The sequence below is a fragment of the Blennius ocellaris genome (genome assembly GCF_963422515.1).
Source record: "Blennius ocellaris genome assembly, chromosome: 1".
Taxonomy (NCBI): Eukaryota; Metazoa; Chordata; class Actinopteri; order Blenniiformes; family Blenniidae; genus Blennius; species Blennius ocellaris.
Window position 1 is genome coordinate 19,901,949 of NC_137650.1, and position 14,288 is coordinate 19,916,236.

General features: G+C 44.9%; 1 protein-coding gene across 1 annotated transcript; it reads right to left on the reverse strand.

Annotated features, from left to right (window-relative positions):
• Positions 1-440: 440 nt before the first annotated feature.
• Positions 441-6,349, reverse strand: LOC308149166 (globoside alpha-1,3-N-acetylgalactosaminyltransferase 1-like; the record flags this gene model as incomplete). The annotated part of the gene is made up of 10 exons (XM_080520836.1): positions 441-588; positions 1,188-1,265; positions 1,668-1,801; positions 2,026-2,142; positions 2,364-2,477; positions 2,981-3,089; positions 3,288-3,422; positions 4,393-4,788; positions 6,064-6,175; positions 6,331-6,349. 10 exons carry the CDS (start codon positions 6,347-6,349, stop codon positions 441-443), a joined length of 1,362 nt encoding a protein of 453 aa, XP_080376962.1.
• Positions 6,350-14,288: the final 7,939 nt, after the last annotated feature.

Genomic DNA, 14,288 nt, shown 5'->3' on the forward strand with positions numbered 1-14,288 from the left:
GACAAACAACAACAGTTGATATGTAAATAAAAGCTGTAATGAAACCTGAGTAAGTTTGACTGGTATAAATAAAAGGTGGAGTTGAACTGGTTATCTCAGCACAGGTCACAGGTTTGCCTTCTTTTCCTATTGACTACTCAGAGGTGGGAAAGGCTCGGGAGTGACGTCTCCAATGCAGTTTACATTGGTTGAATCATTAACACCGCTATGTATTGAGATAGGTGCCAGCTGACTATAGGCAGTCATTCGTTATGGGCACGCCTTAATGTAAACACATGCAGATACGTACTCACCTTTGTTCCTTTGACATTATGCTGACCATAGAGTTTATTTCACGTGACGACAGGGAGAACATTGCATGCCTTCCCCTCAACTTGACTTTGGAAACATTTCACAATTCATCGACAAATGTTTCATCTTGAATATCAACCGGCATCATGTCAGTGTCCACCATTGGGCCGCACCTCGGCATAATTTTTAATCAACTGTGAGATCCTGACGACTTTGATGTCCGACGGCACCGAGTCGTAGTCAGACCACAGGTATTCCGGAGACAGCACCTTAGTTGGTTTGTTGTACAGCAGGTACCTGCATGCAACAGAAAGACAATTTTCTTCGAGACATGTGACTGGATTTTGAAATCCCCAGGGAGCTGCAGAGCTGCCGTGAGCCGACTGTGTAATTGGATTGGACACCCTATGCGCCCTCCCAAACTGTCATAGGCTCTAATGTCAATCACTGTATTAAGTTGCCACCCAACACTAAATTAGAAAACGGAGATGGAGCCAAAGCTAAAGGCAATTTCAGCAAGGGCTGTGCAATTACAATTATAATGAGTTACATTTTATTTGAGGGTATTCCTTTAGAAATGTGCATGTTAAATGTATTAAACTTTGAATAAATGCTACACTAATCAATTCACTGACAATGCTAAAATCGCTTTGCTCTTATTTTGCGCTCATAATGGATATGGATTCTTATTAATTCACACTGCATCATATGATTCAACCATAGAAGAATATAGAGTTCACTTAGCCAACCAAAGCAGGATAAGGAAGTAGAAACAGTCACTGAACAACTAAAATGTTTCTTTGTTGTATCAATAACATTTTCTGGACCCCCCTGTGAGATTCATACTTTGAAAACAGGTACACATATAAAAGTGAAGATAAAATGAGATACCGTACTTGTTCAGGTGACTCTCTTCCTGCCACACAGCTTCAATGTTGTTCTTTTTGTCTTCCTCCGACATGTCGTAACAGTATCTAATGAAATACAAAAGTTGCAACTGTGAGGCAGCACAACAGGTACAATATTAAACAGACAATCAAACACAGTAGTGACAAAAGGCTTTACAAACTGTTTTGAAGGCAAAGCTTCTCATCCTTATTGTATTTAAAAGCCAACTGCAGCCATCTGAGGCCTGTACTACGACGCTGGAGTTTCTCTTATTGAGATAACTTTAATGATTAACCCAGAGTTTTCCATACTACGACGTTTTTGTGTCCAACTGTGGCCCTGAAGTCACAAGGAATGAGACGCGCCAAAGAATGTCGCGTGGCTGGAAACGGAGAGAGATCCTGGATATGCTCCTCTGCTCCTCTGCTTCACTTCCTTTTCTTAAGTTTTGAATCAAAACGGTTGGAAAATATTTTTGTTTTGGTTACTTGACGAGGTTGTACATGTCCTCCAGGTATCCCCCCCAGACGGCTGCGGTGTAATAATAGTCTCCTTCACCGGCAGGAATATAGGCTTTGGACTGGGGCCGGCGCTCGTAAGGAAACCCGTCTCTCTGTGTTTTCTGGTAAAAACAGAAATATACAGACAAGATCACTCTTAAAATTTCGGCATCTTCACGAGAAAGTTTAGCAGATTCTTTTAAATTCAACGCTCTTAAGCAGAAAATGTGTGAATAATTTGTACAGCCCCTTCGCATTAATGGTCATGATGACATAAGGTGGTAAAAAAAAAAAAAAAAATTTTATTTGGCATGAATATGATGGAAATAAAGGAAAACATTAAAACCTTGTAGTAGCCACGGTGAAGAACAGCAGATAGTCGACTGAGAGACTCTGCCCCAAAGCGGTTGTGGAAGATGCTGTCAATGTCCATCATGAAAAGATAGTCTGCTTCTTTACGGATCTTAAACATGGAAGACACAATTTAATTGTCAAATACACAAACGCAAACATAACAAAACAAAAGTCTATAGAGTCTTAAGTTGTTTTTTTTCCTACGATACTCGTTTATGGTGACTCAAAGAAGAGTGACAAAGTGGGTTATTGAAGAGTGTATTACAAACACACTATAAAAGAACTTGATAATTTCTTCAATGTCACAGTCAAGTGTCTTTCACTCGTTACCTGTTTGTCAATGGTGATGGTGGCCCATTTCATTCGGCCAAGTACCACATCCTGCCAGCGCTTGGCACTTGGAACAGTGACAATTGTGATCTTTCTGCCCTTTCCCATCGCAACCTAAAAGAGTCCCAACAAAAACATTTAAAAGAATATTATGTAGGTCCACTTGTTATAATAACAGCTCAAGTGTAGACATCTGTTATGCTTTTATCCATCTCACAGGGGAGAAATTCAGTGTTGCACACAGAGATACATGCATATGAGACAGGAGAAAAAAAACCTGTACAAACATAAGTACAAAACAAATGTAAAAAGAATAGTACAATCATTGAATATATTTTTAAAAAAAACACTCATAAACAGTGCAAATCCACTCCCTTGGATGTTTACCAGAGAGGGGCACTGTTGTTTTGTGTCAGTGAAAGTCAACCACCAGCTCTTTGGTTTTTCCAGCATTAATATACTGTCCATATGCTGCATCTTGACAGAATCGTAAAATTATGTTTAAGTTTCATCTTGTATGGCTTCTTAGCTCTGCTTTCACCAGACTGTGCCGGTAGGTTTAAATCATGGGGTGTGTGTGAAGTCTATACATTGAAATTAATAAATCTTTAACTTACTTTGGGAACATCTTTCTCATTGTCAGTGAAGATATAGTAAGTAATCCTGAAGTCAACGAGAAAGTACTTTTCACCCGACTCCAGGAAGCCCTTCAGAAAACGTGTGTATCTGTTTTAAAGAAGCACGTCATATTTTTAGTGCATGTGAGACAAATGGAACAGCATAATGCAGATAACACACAACAATATATACAGAGAAATGATTTAAAGTTATTGCTTTTTCAATTTTAAAAAGAGTTACAATCTCAACTTGATACAACAGTTCAGAAATAGTCTCGCTCCAACAATAGCCTGCCAATGCTCTTACTTGCCAACAGCAAAAACAACCACAGCAATTCTCGGGTCCATTTTCTTGTAGATTGCATCAATAACCACCGGATCAAACGTACCCTCCCACACCAGGGGAGCATTCCAGTTTGTCACCGCATTCACATCAGTCCGTCTGAGCAAAAAGAAAGAAGATTGCAAATGGATTGGAGCACTCAAATTTTCTGGATACATGTACGCAGAGCAATTCTCAGCTTCCAGTCTATTATTAGTGGTTTGGCTCTGATCTATGGTCATCATATGAAAATCTGATTTCTATTAACCCAGGTTGATCGAGCTTGATTAGCTTTCCTTCACCTCAAATTAACTATAAAGATATGAAAGAAATATGAGAATAGGTAAACAGACTGAAGGCAAGTGGAAAAACATATTTCTAAACTTGGTAATACTGAGAGCATAAAGTCTATGACACCCCTCACAGATAGGGTGGTATATTATTCCCCAAGGCTCTCCTTGGTCAATCAGACTAGACTACAATGTAACTCCAGTGATGTCACGCTCTGTGAAATCAGCCTGTCCAGCTAGGAAGCAACACTAATTGTGAATCAATTTCACCTGCTGGTGAGCAAATGAAACCCACAACATGTGGAAATGAGAGGCAAAAAGTAAGACTACTCCAATAAAGGAGTGGTTCTGCAGGTGGTAGTTGGCTTTTAGTTTCTGGATGATTTTTTTTAGTCACTTTTGAATTTTGTTAGTGTTCTCAGGCCTCGAGGGAGCAGGAGGCGTCTCTATAATGAAGAGAAGTTGCTCAGGTTGTGCAGCTCATCCAAGATGGCACATCAATGTGAGCTGTGGCAAGGTTTGCCGTGTCTCCCGGCACAGTGTCCAAAGCATGGAGGAGATTCCAGGAGACATGGAGGGGGGAGGGGGGAGGGGTGTAGGAGGGCAACAAGCCAGCAGCAGGACCGCTACCTCCTCCTTTGTGCAAGAAGGAACAGGAGCAGCACTGCAACAGCCCTGCAAAATTACCTCCAGCAGGCCATTAATGTGCATGTTTCTGTTCAAACTGTCAGAAACAGACTTCACCAGGGTGCTATGAGGGCCCACGTCCACAAGTGGGGCCTGTTCTTCCAGCCCAATACCGTGCAGGGCCATCGGCATTTGCCAGAGAACTCCAATATTGGCAGATTGGCCATTGGTGCCCTGTGCTCTTCACAGATGAGAGCAGGTTCACGCTGAGCTCATGTGACAGACGTGACAGAGTCTGGAGACGCCGTGGAGAACGTTCTGCTGCCTGCAACACCCTCCAGTGGGTCAGTAATGGCATGTCTTTGGATGGCTGCACAGCCCTCCATGTGCAACCAAAGGTACCATGACTGGCATTAGGTACGGGGCTGAGATCCTCAGACCCTTTATTAGACCAGATGCTGGTGCAGTGGGCCCTGGGTTCCTTCTGATGCATGACAACGCCAGGCCTCATGTGGCTGAAGTATGTCAACAGTTCTTCCATGATGAAGGTATTGATGTTATGGACAGGCCTGAACCAACCATTGTCATCAATAAACCTTAACATTGGAATAAGCCCCTACCCTTTTTTTTTTTAAGTCAATCAATCAATAAATGAAAGACTTTATTTGTCCAAGGCAGGGGGCAATTAAAGTCGCATAGAGCAGGCAGTGCAAATAAATAAAGAAATAGTTAAACAACAGACTACAACTACATCTCTGGGTAAATAAATAGCAGTAATAGTAAAAATGTGATCATAAAAGCATGCGTCTGATATAAATACAACAAAGAATGAAAGTCAAAAGGTTAAATATGTATCAGCAGGTGCAGGAGGAAGGGTTCAGCAGAGTTTTTGGCAAAATCGGTTGTAATTCTTATGTTCAGACGATGGGGGTGTTGTTGGCAGCTGCTGAAAGTAACTAAAAGGTAACTTGTAATCTAACTAGTTACTTTTAAAAATAAGTAATTTGTGAAGTATCCAAGTTACTTTTTAAAGGAATAATCAGATTAGGTTTTTTTTTAAAGCTTTGACCCAAACAGGAAGAAGCAGCTGATAAAGTTTTGATGACTGCATCTTTTCCAATGCCTTACCCAATCTGTGTGCTTGGCTGAGCATATCTTAACCTGGAAAATAAGAACAAAGTCAACATTTCATCACTTTAATCACTTTTTATACAGCAGTCAAGAGAATGTAAAGGATGAAGCAATATATAAAAAGACACCGGCAACAAATCCTAGAATTCTCAATAAATGCAAATGGGAACTAGAGAAATTGAGGAAAATGTGACTGGTACCGAGTAACCTGCTGAAACGTAATGCATCTTTAACACAACATAGTTTCTCTATTCGGAGGAATAAGTTAATCATTCCTCAGGTTAGTCATTCAGTTCCCAGGGTGACTGCTTTGTCCCCATCCCGTTAGTCAATATGCTGATCTTTGGTGTGAATTTTCAAATTGTAAGTATTGAATGAGAAACAGTTTAACTACACTGTAACACACACACACACACACACACACACACACACACACACACACACACACACACACACACACACACACACACACACACACACACACACACACACACACACACACACACACACACACACACACACACACACACACACATAAACAAACGGGTCTCAACAACCTATAATCTTAATCTTGATAAATTCATTATTTACACTGCTGCACGGATGGATGTGTTTATGGATAAGCAGAGGAATGTGGGATAGCCTCAACATTAGAGAGTGAGTATTCAGAACTGCACTTTTAAAACAGCAGTTCCAGTCTGTAGGCCTCTCACCCAGTTTGCATCGTTAGGTCTCCAATCTTCCAGTTGCCACTGTTTGGCGAAGGTTTGATTTCTTTGTTTTCCACCACGTCAGTCTCCAGGACTATCCTGTTGGGCTCAGTGGCTTCATAACACGGTTGGCACAAGCTTAAATGAGAAACAATATTAAAAAACAAAAATGAGTTCAAAATTAAAAATGTACATTGCTGTAAGAAATCACACATTTCATTTCTGTATCATTTAGGCACCGTTTATTTTTATTTCTGCTGAAAAACTTACCTGAAGGATGAGACGGCATTTCCCGAGTAGATATATATGGCTCTATCAAGACAAACAAAAACCCGCACATTAACAACATACAAACAGTGGGTATTGTACCTTTTGTGTAGAAACAATGAACTTTGTTCTTGACTATAGGCGACAATCTTAATAACAATTGTCATAAAATGAACACAATATTGTAAATATTGTCTCAAATGGGTCAAGAACTTGTTCTTTGTTATCAAGCCCCTTTGCACCGCTCACTTAGTTTGCCACATTGAACTGTGAGAAGAGTTCAAATGCTTTCAGAATTAGTTTCACAGCTACTGACTTTATTAGAGGGTTTCCTTTGAACTTTGACTCCATCCATCCATCCATCCATTGGCTACCGCTTTATCCGGGGCCGGGTCGCGGAGGAAGCAGTCCAAGCAGAGTTGCCCAGACTTCCCTCGCCCCAGACATTTCCTCCAGCTCCTCCGGTGGCACCCCAAGGCGTTCCCAGGCCAGCCGAGAGACATAGTCTCTCCAGCGTGTCCTGGGTCTGCCCCGAGGCCTCCTACCGGAGGGACATGCCCGGAACACCTCCCTCGGGAGGCGTCCGGGGGGCATCCGAAATAGATGCCCGAGCCACCTCAGCTGGCTCCTCTCGATGTGGAGGAGCAGCGGCTCTACTCCGAGCTCCTCCCTGGTGACTGAGCTCCTCACCCTATCTCTAAGGGTACGCCCAGCCACCCTACGGAGGAAGCTCATTTCAGCCGCTTGTATCCGGGATCTCGTTCTTTCGGTCATGACCCAAAGTTCATGACCATAGGTGAGGGTAGGAACGAAGATCGACCGGTAAATCGAGAGCTTCGCTTTTTGGCTCAGCTCCTTCTTCACCACGACGGACCGATACAACGTCCGCATAACTGCAGACGCTGCACCGACCTGCCTGTCGATCTCACGCTCCATCTTTCCCCCACTCGTGAACAAGACCCCAAGATACTTAAACTCCTCCACTTGGGACAAGGGCACTCCACCGACCTGGAGGGGGCAAGCCACCTTTTTCAGGTCGAGAACCATGGCCTCGGATTTAGAGGTGCTGATCCTCATCCCAGCTGCTTCACACTCGGCTGCGAACCGTGTCAGTGCACGCTGGAGATCCAGGCTTGATGGGGCCAACAGAACCACATCATCCGCAAATAGCAGAGATGAGATTCTGTGGTCCCCAAGCTGGACCCCCTCCGGCCCCCGGCTGTGCCTAGAAATTCTGTCCATATATATGATGAACAGAACCGGTGATAGAGGACACCCCTGCCGGAGGCCAACGTGCACAGGGAACAGGTCCGACTTACTGCCGGCAATGCGAACCAGACTCCTGCTCCGGGAATACAAGGACCGAACAGCCCTCAACAAGGGACCCCGGACTCCGTACTCCCGGAGCACCCCCCACAGGACATCTCGGGGGACGCGGTCGAACGCCTTCTCCAGATCCACAAAACACATGTGGACTGGTGGGGCGAACTCCCACGAACCCTCAAGCACCTGGTGGAGTGTATAGAGCTGGTCCAGTGTTCCACGACCAGGACGAAAACCGCATTGTTCCTCTTGAATCCGAGGTTCGACTAACGGCCGGACCCTCCTCTCCAGTACCCTGGAATAGACTTTCCTGGGGAGGCTGAGGAGTGTGATCCCTCTGTAGTTGGAACACACCCTCCGATCCCCCTTCTTAAAGAGAGGGACCACCACCCCGGTCTGCCAGTCCAGAGGTACTGTCCCCGCCCGCCACGCGATGTTGCAGAGACGAGTCAGCCACGACAGTCCCTGCACATCCAGAGACTTAAGGAACTCTGGGCGAATCTCATCCACTCCCGGTGCCTTGCCACCGAGGAGCTTCACAACAACCTCGGTGGACTTCAGCTTGGGAAATGGACGAGTCCACCTCTGAGAACCCAGTCTCTGCTTCCTCAATGGAAGACGTGGTGGTGGGATTGAGGAGGTCCTCGAAGTATTCCTTCCACCGCCCAACAATGTCCCCAGTTGAGGTCAACAGCTCCCCACTTCCACTGTAAACAGTGTTGGTGGAGAACTGCTTCCCCCGCCTGAGGCGCCGGACGGTTTGCCAGAATTTCCTTGAGGCCGACCGAAAGTCCTCCTCCATGGCCTCTCCGAACTCCTCCCAGACCCGAGTTTTTGCCTCCACCACAGCCCGGGCTGCAGCTCGCTTGGCCTGCCGGTACCTGTCGATTGCCTCGGGAGTCCTATGAGCTAACAGTGCCCGGTAGGACTCCTTCTTCCGCTTGACGGCATCCCTTACTTCCGGTGTCCACCACCGGGTTCGGGGATTGCCGCTACGACAGGCGCCAGAGACCCTGCGGCCACAGCTCCGAGCAGCAGCTTCGACAATGGAAGTGGAGAACATGGTCCACTCGGACTCAATGTCTCCAACCTCCCTCGGGATCTGTGAGAAGCTCTCCCGGAGGTGGGAGTTGAAGGCTGCGCGGACGGAGGGCTCGGCCAGATGTTCCCAGCAGACCTTCACAACACGTTTGGGCCTGCCGAGTCTATCCGGCCTCCTCCCAGTCCAGCGCATCCAACTCACCACCAGGTGGTGATCAGTTGACAGCTCTGCCCCTCTCTTTACCCGAGTGTCCAAGACACGCGGCCAGAGATCAGATGACACGACCACAAAGTCTATCATTGACCTCCGGCCTAGGGTGTCCTGGTGCCATGTGCACTTATGGACACCCCTGTGCTCGAACATGGTGTTCGTTATCGTCAAACTGTGACTAGCACAGAAGTCCAATAACAGAACACCACTCGGGTTCAGATCGGGGAGGCTGTTCCTCCCAATCACCCCCTTCCAAGTCTCGCTGTCATTGCCCACGTGGGCGTTGAAGTCCCCCAGGAGAACAATGGAGTCCCCAGTTGGGGCACTATCCAGCACCCCTCCCAGGGACTCCAAGAAGGTTGGGTACTCTGAACTGCTGTTCGGTGCATAGGCCGAGACAACAGTCAGAGACCTGTCCCCTACTTGTAGGCGTAGGGACGCAACCCTCTCGTTCACCGGGGTGAACTCCAACACATGGCGGCTGAGCTGTGGGGCAATAAGCAAGCCCACTCCAGCCCGCCGCCTTACACCGCGGGCAACTCCAGAGAAGTGGAGTGTCCAGCCCCTGTCGAGGAGCTGGGTTCCAGAGTCCAAGCTGTGAGTGGAGGTGAGCCCGACTATATCTAGACGGTATCTCTCAACCTCCCTCACAAGCTCGGGCTCCTTCCCCCCCAGCGAGGTCACATTCTATGTCCCAAAAGCCAGAGTCCGTGTCCGGGGATCGGGTCGTCGAGGCCCCTGCCGTCGACTGCCACCCAATCCACACTGCACCCGACCCCTACGGCAGCCTCTGTGGGTGGTGGGTCCACAGGAGGATGAGGAGGAGGGGCCCGTGTCGTCCCTTCGGGCTGAGCCCGGCCGAGTCCCGCGGGCAAGAACGCGGCCACCAGGCGCTCGCGTGCGAGCCTCCACCCCGGGCCTGGCTCCAGGGTGTGGCCCCGGCTGCGCCAAACCGGGCGACGTCACCTTGTTCCTCGTGAGTGTGTCCATGGGGTCTTGTGAACTGCTTTTAGTCTGACCCGTCGCCTCGGACCTGTTTGCCTTGGGAGACCCTACTGGGGGGGCAAGCCCCCCGGCAACATAGCTCCGAGGGTCATTCGGGTGCTCAAACTCCCCCACCACGATAAGGTTGCAGTTCAAGGGAGAGTGAACTTTGACTCATAACTCAAATAGGTAAAAGTCTAAATCTCAACGTATTGTTGAAACAAAGGCTACATCCAAGGATAGTATGGATTGATAAAGCAAAGAGTGTGACTGTTAAGAGTCTCACTCTTAAAATACTATAGCATAGCTACTATTTATAGAAAGCCATTTATCGGGAGGTAAATGCCAATTGTATTGAATTAATTCATACCAAAAATGTGGTACAAGGATTTGAAAAAGGGGGAAAGAACTTTCAGTTAAATTGAACTATTTGTGTGAGTGTGTTGTTTTTTTTTAATCCATTAGAAAGCTGAGCGGTACCTCTTTAAAATACAACAGGGATAAAAGTAGAGTCGGTCAAAAAAGCAGACAAAGGTTGTAGTCATAAAAGTCAAAGGGCTGGGTATTTGAAAGATCTGTCAAATCAATACGATTAATAGCCTAATATGTTATCATTTCCAGCCTTTGTGGGCCTTTTGAACTCCGACATAGGCGCTGGTTAGAACAACATTCAACATACTGTTTGCTGAGGAACTCTTTGTCAAACATTAACAGGCATAATGTCCTCAGCTGTGTGAAACCTGATATAGGAAAGACTTGCACTTGCCTGCAGAGTGAAGAACTAAAACCACCTGTTCACCTGTAATTTGGCCCACTGAGTAAATATTTGTAAATTGGGCCAAAACTGCAATCTTTTATAAAAGATGGGTGGATTTATAATGACAAAGTTTGATAAAAAACAAAACAAAACAACAAGTTATCATTTTGATGACAAATTTGCATTGATGTGTTGCTGATGGGGGGAAAAATAACTAAAATGACTAAATACAGACAATGAGTGACACAAAAACATTGTGAGATACATGAACCATAGCTACTTAAAGCTCGACAGAAGAACCAAGAGATCAGAGCAGTTACTTGTAAAGATAACGATTAGTCCAGAGGTAAAGAACTCCTATAGGGTATGTGGTAGGGTCCACAGTCCGTCAAACCTGCGCCTGTAAAACTCAATAAAGCCGCGGTCTCACAGCACAGTAAGTGCCGGGGCGGGGCTGGAGGGTATGGTATGGTACGGTATGGCAAAGTCCCCCCAATCCCTACTCTGTTGCACAGTCCCACCACAGACAGTACGGTTAAATTGTACGCAGGGATGTGAAGGACACGGGCATGTGTTGGGTGAACAACGCGGAAGCCGTCAGCAAAGACCGGCCGCAGGTCCGCAGCCGTCCAAGTAAAGCCTTGAGCCTCCTTTATCTGTGACAAAGCTTGTAAAACTTCCTCCTTGTGAACTGCAGCATCCAGCCTCCCGCTGAATCTTCTCCTCTCCTGCTACTGAGCGGAGCGTCTGCAGCTCGTTGAAAGACCGCGCTGCTGTGGAGCGCACCAAGCTTTCAATAAACCCTCCCGTTGTTGTTTTTAAAACAACAATGGGAGGGTTTACGGCAGATTAAATATTTACATATTGCGGGTAAGTCGAGAGTGACGGTCATCTCTACCAATCGGCAGACACTTGCGTTGTTGGTTTTCCTTATGAGACCCATTCCGATGTGCGAGGTACCTCAAATGAGGGGTGACAAAAAAATGTAACCGGTACCATCCATAACTTTTGTCCGTGGGGCCGCACAAAAACCCACCCCACAACATTCCATCCCGGCACAAACAGCGCGGTAGGACCGCAGCTTTTGAAACCCTTGTGCGAAATCTGAATCAACCCTTCATATAAATCCTCAAGCACCCACAATATAAATATTAGACCCAAAACCAAACACCTGATTGGTCACAGTGTCTCTGCAATCACTTGCTTCATAGGGTTTTATCTTTTTAACTTCTGCAATTGTGAAGCACACAAAGTGTGTTTGTCACATTTTCTGGAGGTTGAAGTCCAATGTCCGTATTTTTGTTCATTTGGGGACTTAATGTGAGTGTCCATCCTGTATCAGTTTGGGGGTGACTGTAGTTATTTAAATTAGACAGTAGGAGGCAGTGTGGCATAGCAGTGACTCATCCAGCTGCCGTCACGGACTTCTGAGGAACAAACTCTCGCGTGGCTTCTTCAGTCTGCCTGTGGAGCGACGTGAAAACGGAAGTTCAACGCTGCATGACTCAGTCCACAGATCGGACCTGTAACACAATCACTCATCAGGAGCTGTTGAGCCACAACCCCGGCTTCGGGAGAAACAAATTCATGAGGCCACCATCTCGGCCCCTGACAACCAGCTTAAGCTCACAACTGTACTCAATTGATTGAGTGCTCAATAACACAGATTTAGACACATTTTTTGAACAATATTTGAGAGACATGGGCCTTTTATTTATATAGAAAAGGTCTTAGATCTTTGAGTTCAGCTCATGGAACATGGGAGTCGTTTATATTTCTGTTCAGTGTAATAACTTAAACATTATGGAAATCCTTCTAGAAATGTTGGGTTTCACAGGAAACACCAATCGTGTTATTGTTTTTACTTTTGGGTTTATATAGCTTGTATTTGTTTTTGCATATTAATGGAACCTGTGACAATTTCCTCAAGTGTGATGATGACAAAAGCATTCTACTTGTAAAGCATTTCCATCTGTAGTGCGCAAAGATTCACAATGAGTCATACATTTTACTGCAGGTTTTCAGAAATGCTAAAGTGTTAATTCGACAGGAAACGACAGTTATGAAGTGGAATCAGGGTGAAAACATCAATATGTACTCTTTAAAAAAAAATATCCTAGTATGAAAATGCGAACTAGTATTACAAATTACAGTCTTAATATGTAATTTATATAAATGCTGAAGCTAATGCAAATGTCTGATTTCATTGTTCTTCCTTTATGTCCTGCAAAAAGTGATGCTTTTCAAGACGTGTTCGTTCCGCATACAGTTAGCAAGACATTGTAAAATACAGTGAAACCTATTTACTTTTATTCATTGTTTCACAGCCCTACAGTACAAATAGAAAAAATAGAAAACAAACAAATGCAGGGGAATTCAGATCGGAAACAAAAAAACCCAAAACAAAACAACTATTTAATCTATGAAGATGACAGCCTTAATTTTCGTTTAAAATAGTTTCCATGACGTAAATCTCATTGTTTTTACAATATATTGGATACAGTGCTGAAGGAAGAAAAGAAAAAAAGACTTACCCGACAAGAATAAAAAGAAAAGCAACGCAAATGAAAACATGGATCCTTGACATGTTCCGCAACATATTTCCTCTTCCTGGCAAATGTATTTACTTCTGTGTGAACAAACTACGTTACCGCTACTCTGCAGGTCATCGAGATCAAGTGAGTGAAGCGCGCAGGCTGCAGGTTCAGTCTGATGATGTAGTGGAGGAGTGACTTTCTTGCAATCAGACCGGTGGAGGAGCAGGGGCGGCTCGAGGGAAACGTGGCCACCTCTCGTTAATACTTGGCCACCACACACAGCAAGGAGGAAAAGGAGTGTGGAGAAGGGAACTAATTGCACTTCACCTGCTACCAGCAGCACCATGGCTCAAGTTAATGAAGTTTAAGAGAGTATTAATGATAATGGATATGCCATGTGAGAGAAGTTTATAACTAATTATATCCATTAGCCTCAGTTATTATTTTTCAAATAATATATATATTTTTTTTAATCAAACATTATGTAGGTTATACTAATGTTTATTTCCCCATCTCCATCCACAGAAAGGCCTTCGGTGGCTTTCTGTCATTCGAGAAGCCATTTCTAAAAATAAAAAGTCCGTGTTCAATTCTTTTCATTCAGCCTGGTGGTCAGGTTTATATATTTTGGATGTTGTGTCATTTTATTTCATAGACTGCTGAGCAACGTGTATCCAAAGTGCCAATAACCTTTCTATTTGAGAGATGCCAGTTGAACCATTTGAAGACAGTGCCTCAGTCAGTTAGATCCAGTAATATCAAAATTAAACTCTTGTCTCTGTCTTGTTTATCACCCAAATCTTAGTTATTTGCTTTTCATTTCCTTAAATATAAACATGCTTGGAGTTGTGATCTGTAAATATCCCATCACACTTTCGAGGAAAAAAACTTAAAGCGGTTGCGGAGAGAGCCATCTGCTGGAAAGAATCAATCATTACATGTGGTCTGCAAAGCGCTCTGTTTTTAGAACGTTATTGAATCATTCGTCATCAACAACCTTGTTTGTATTTATCGTGGAACGGTTTTCATTAGAGTATTCAGAATGTAAAGTCCACAGGTGTACTTTATTGCGCTTTTAAACGTGATGTTGTACCAAATACATCCTGGT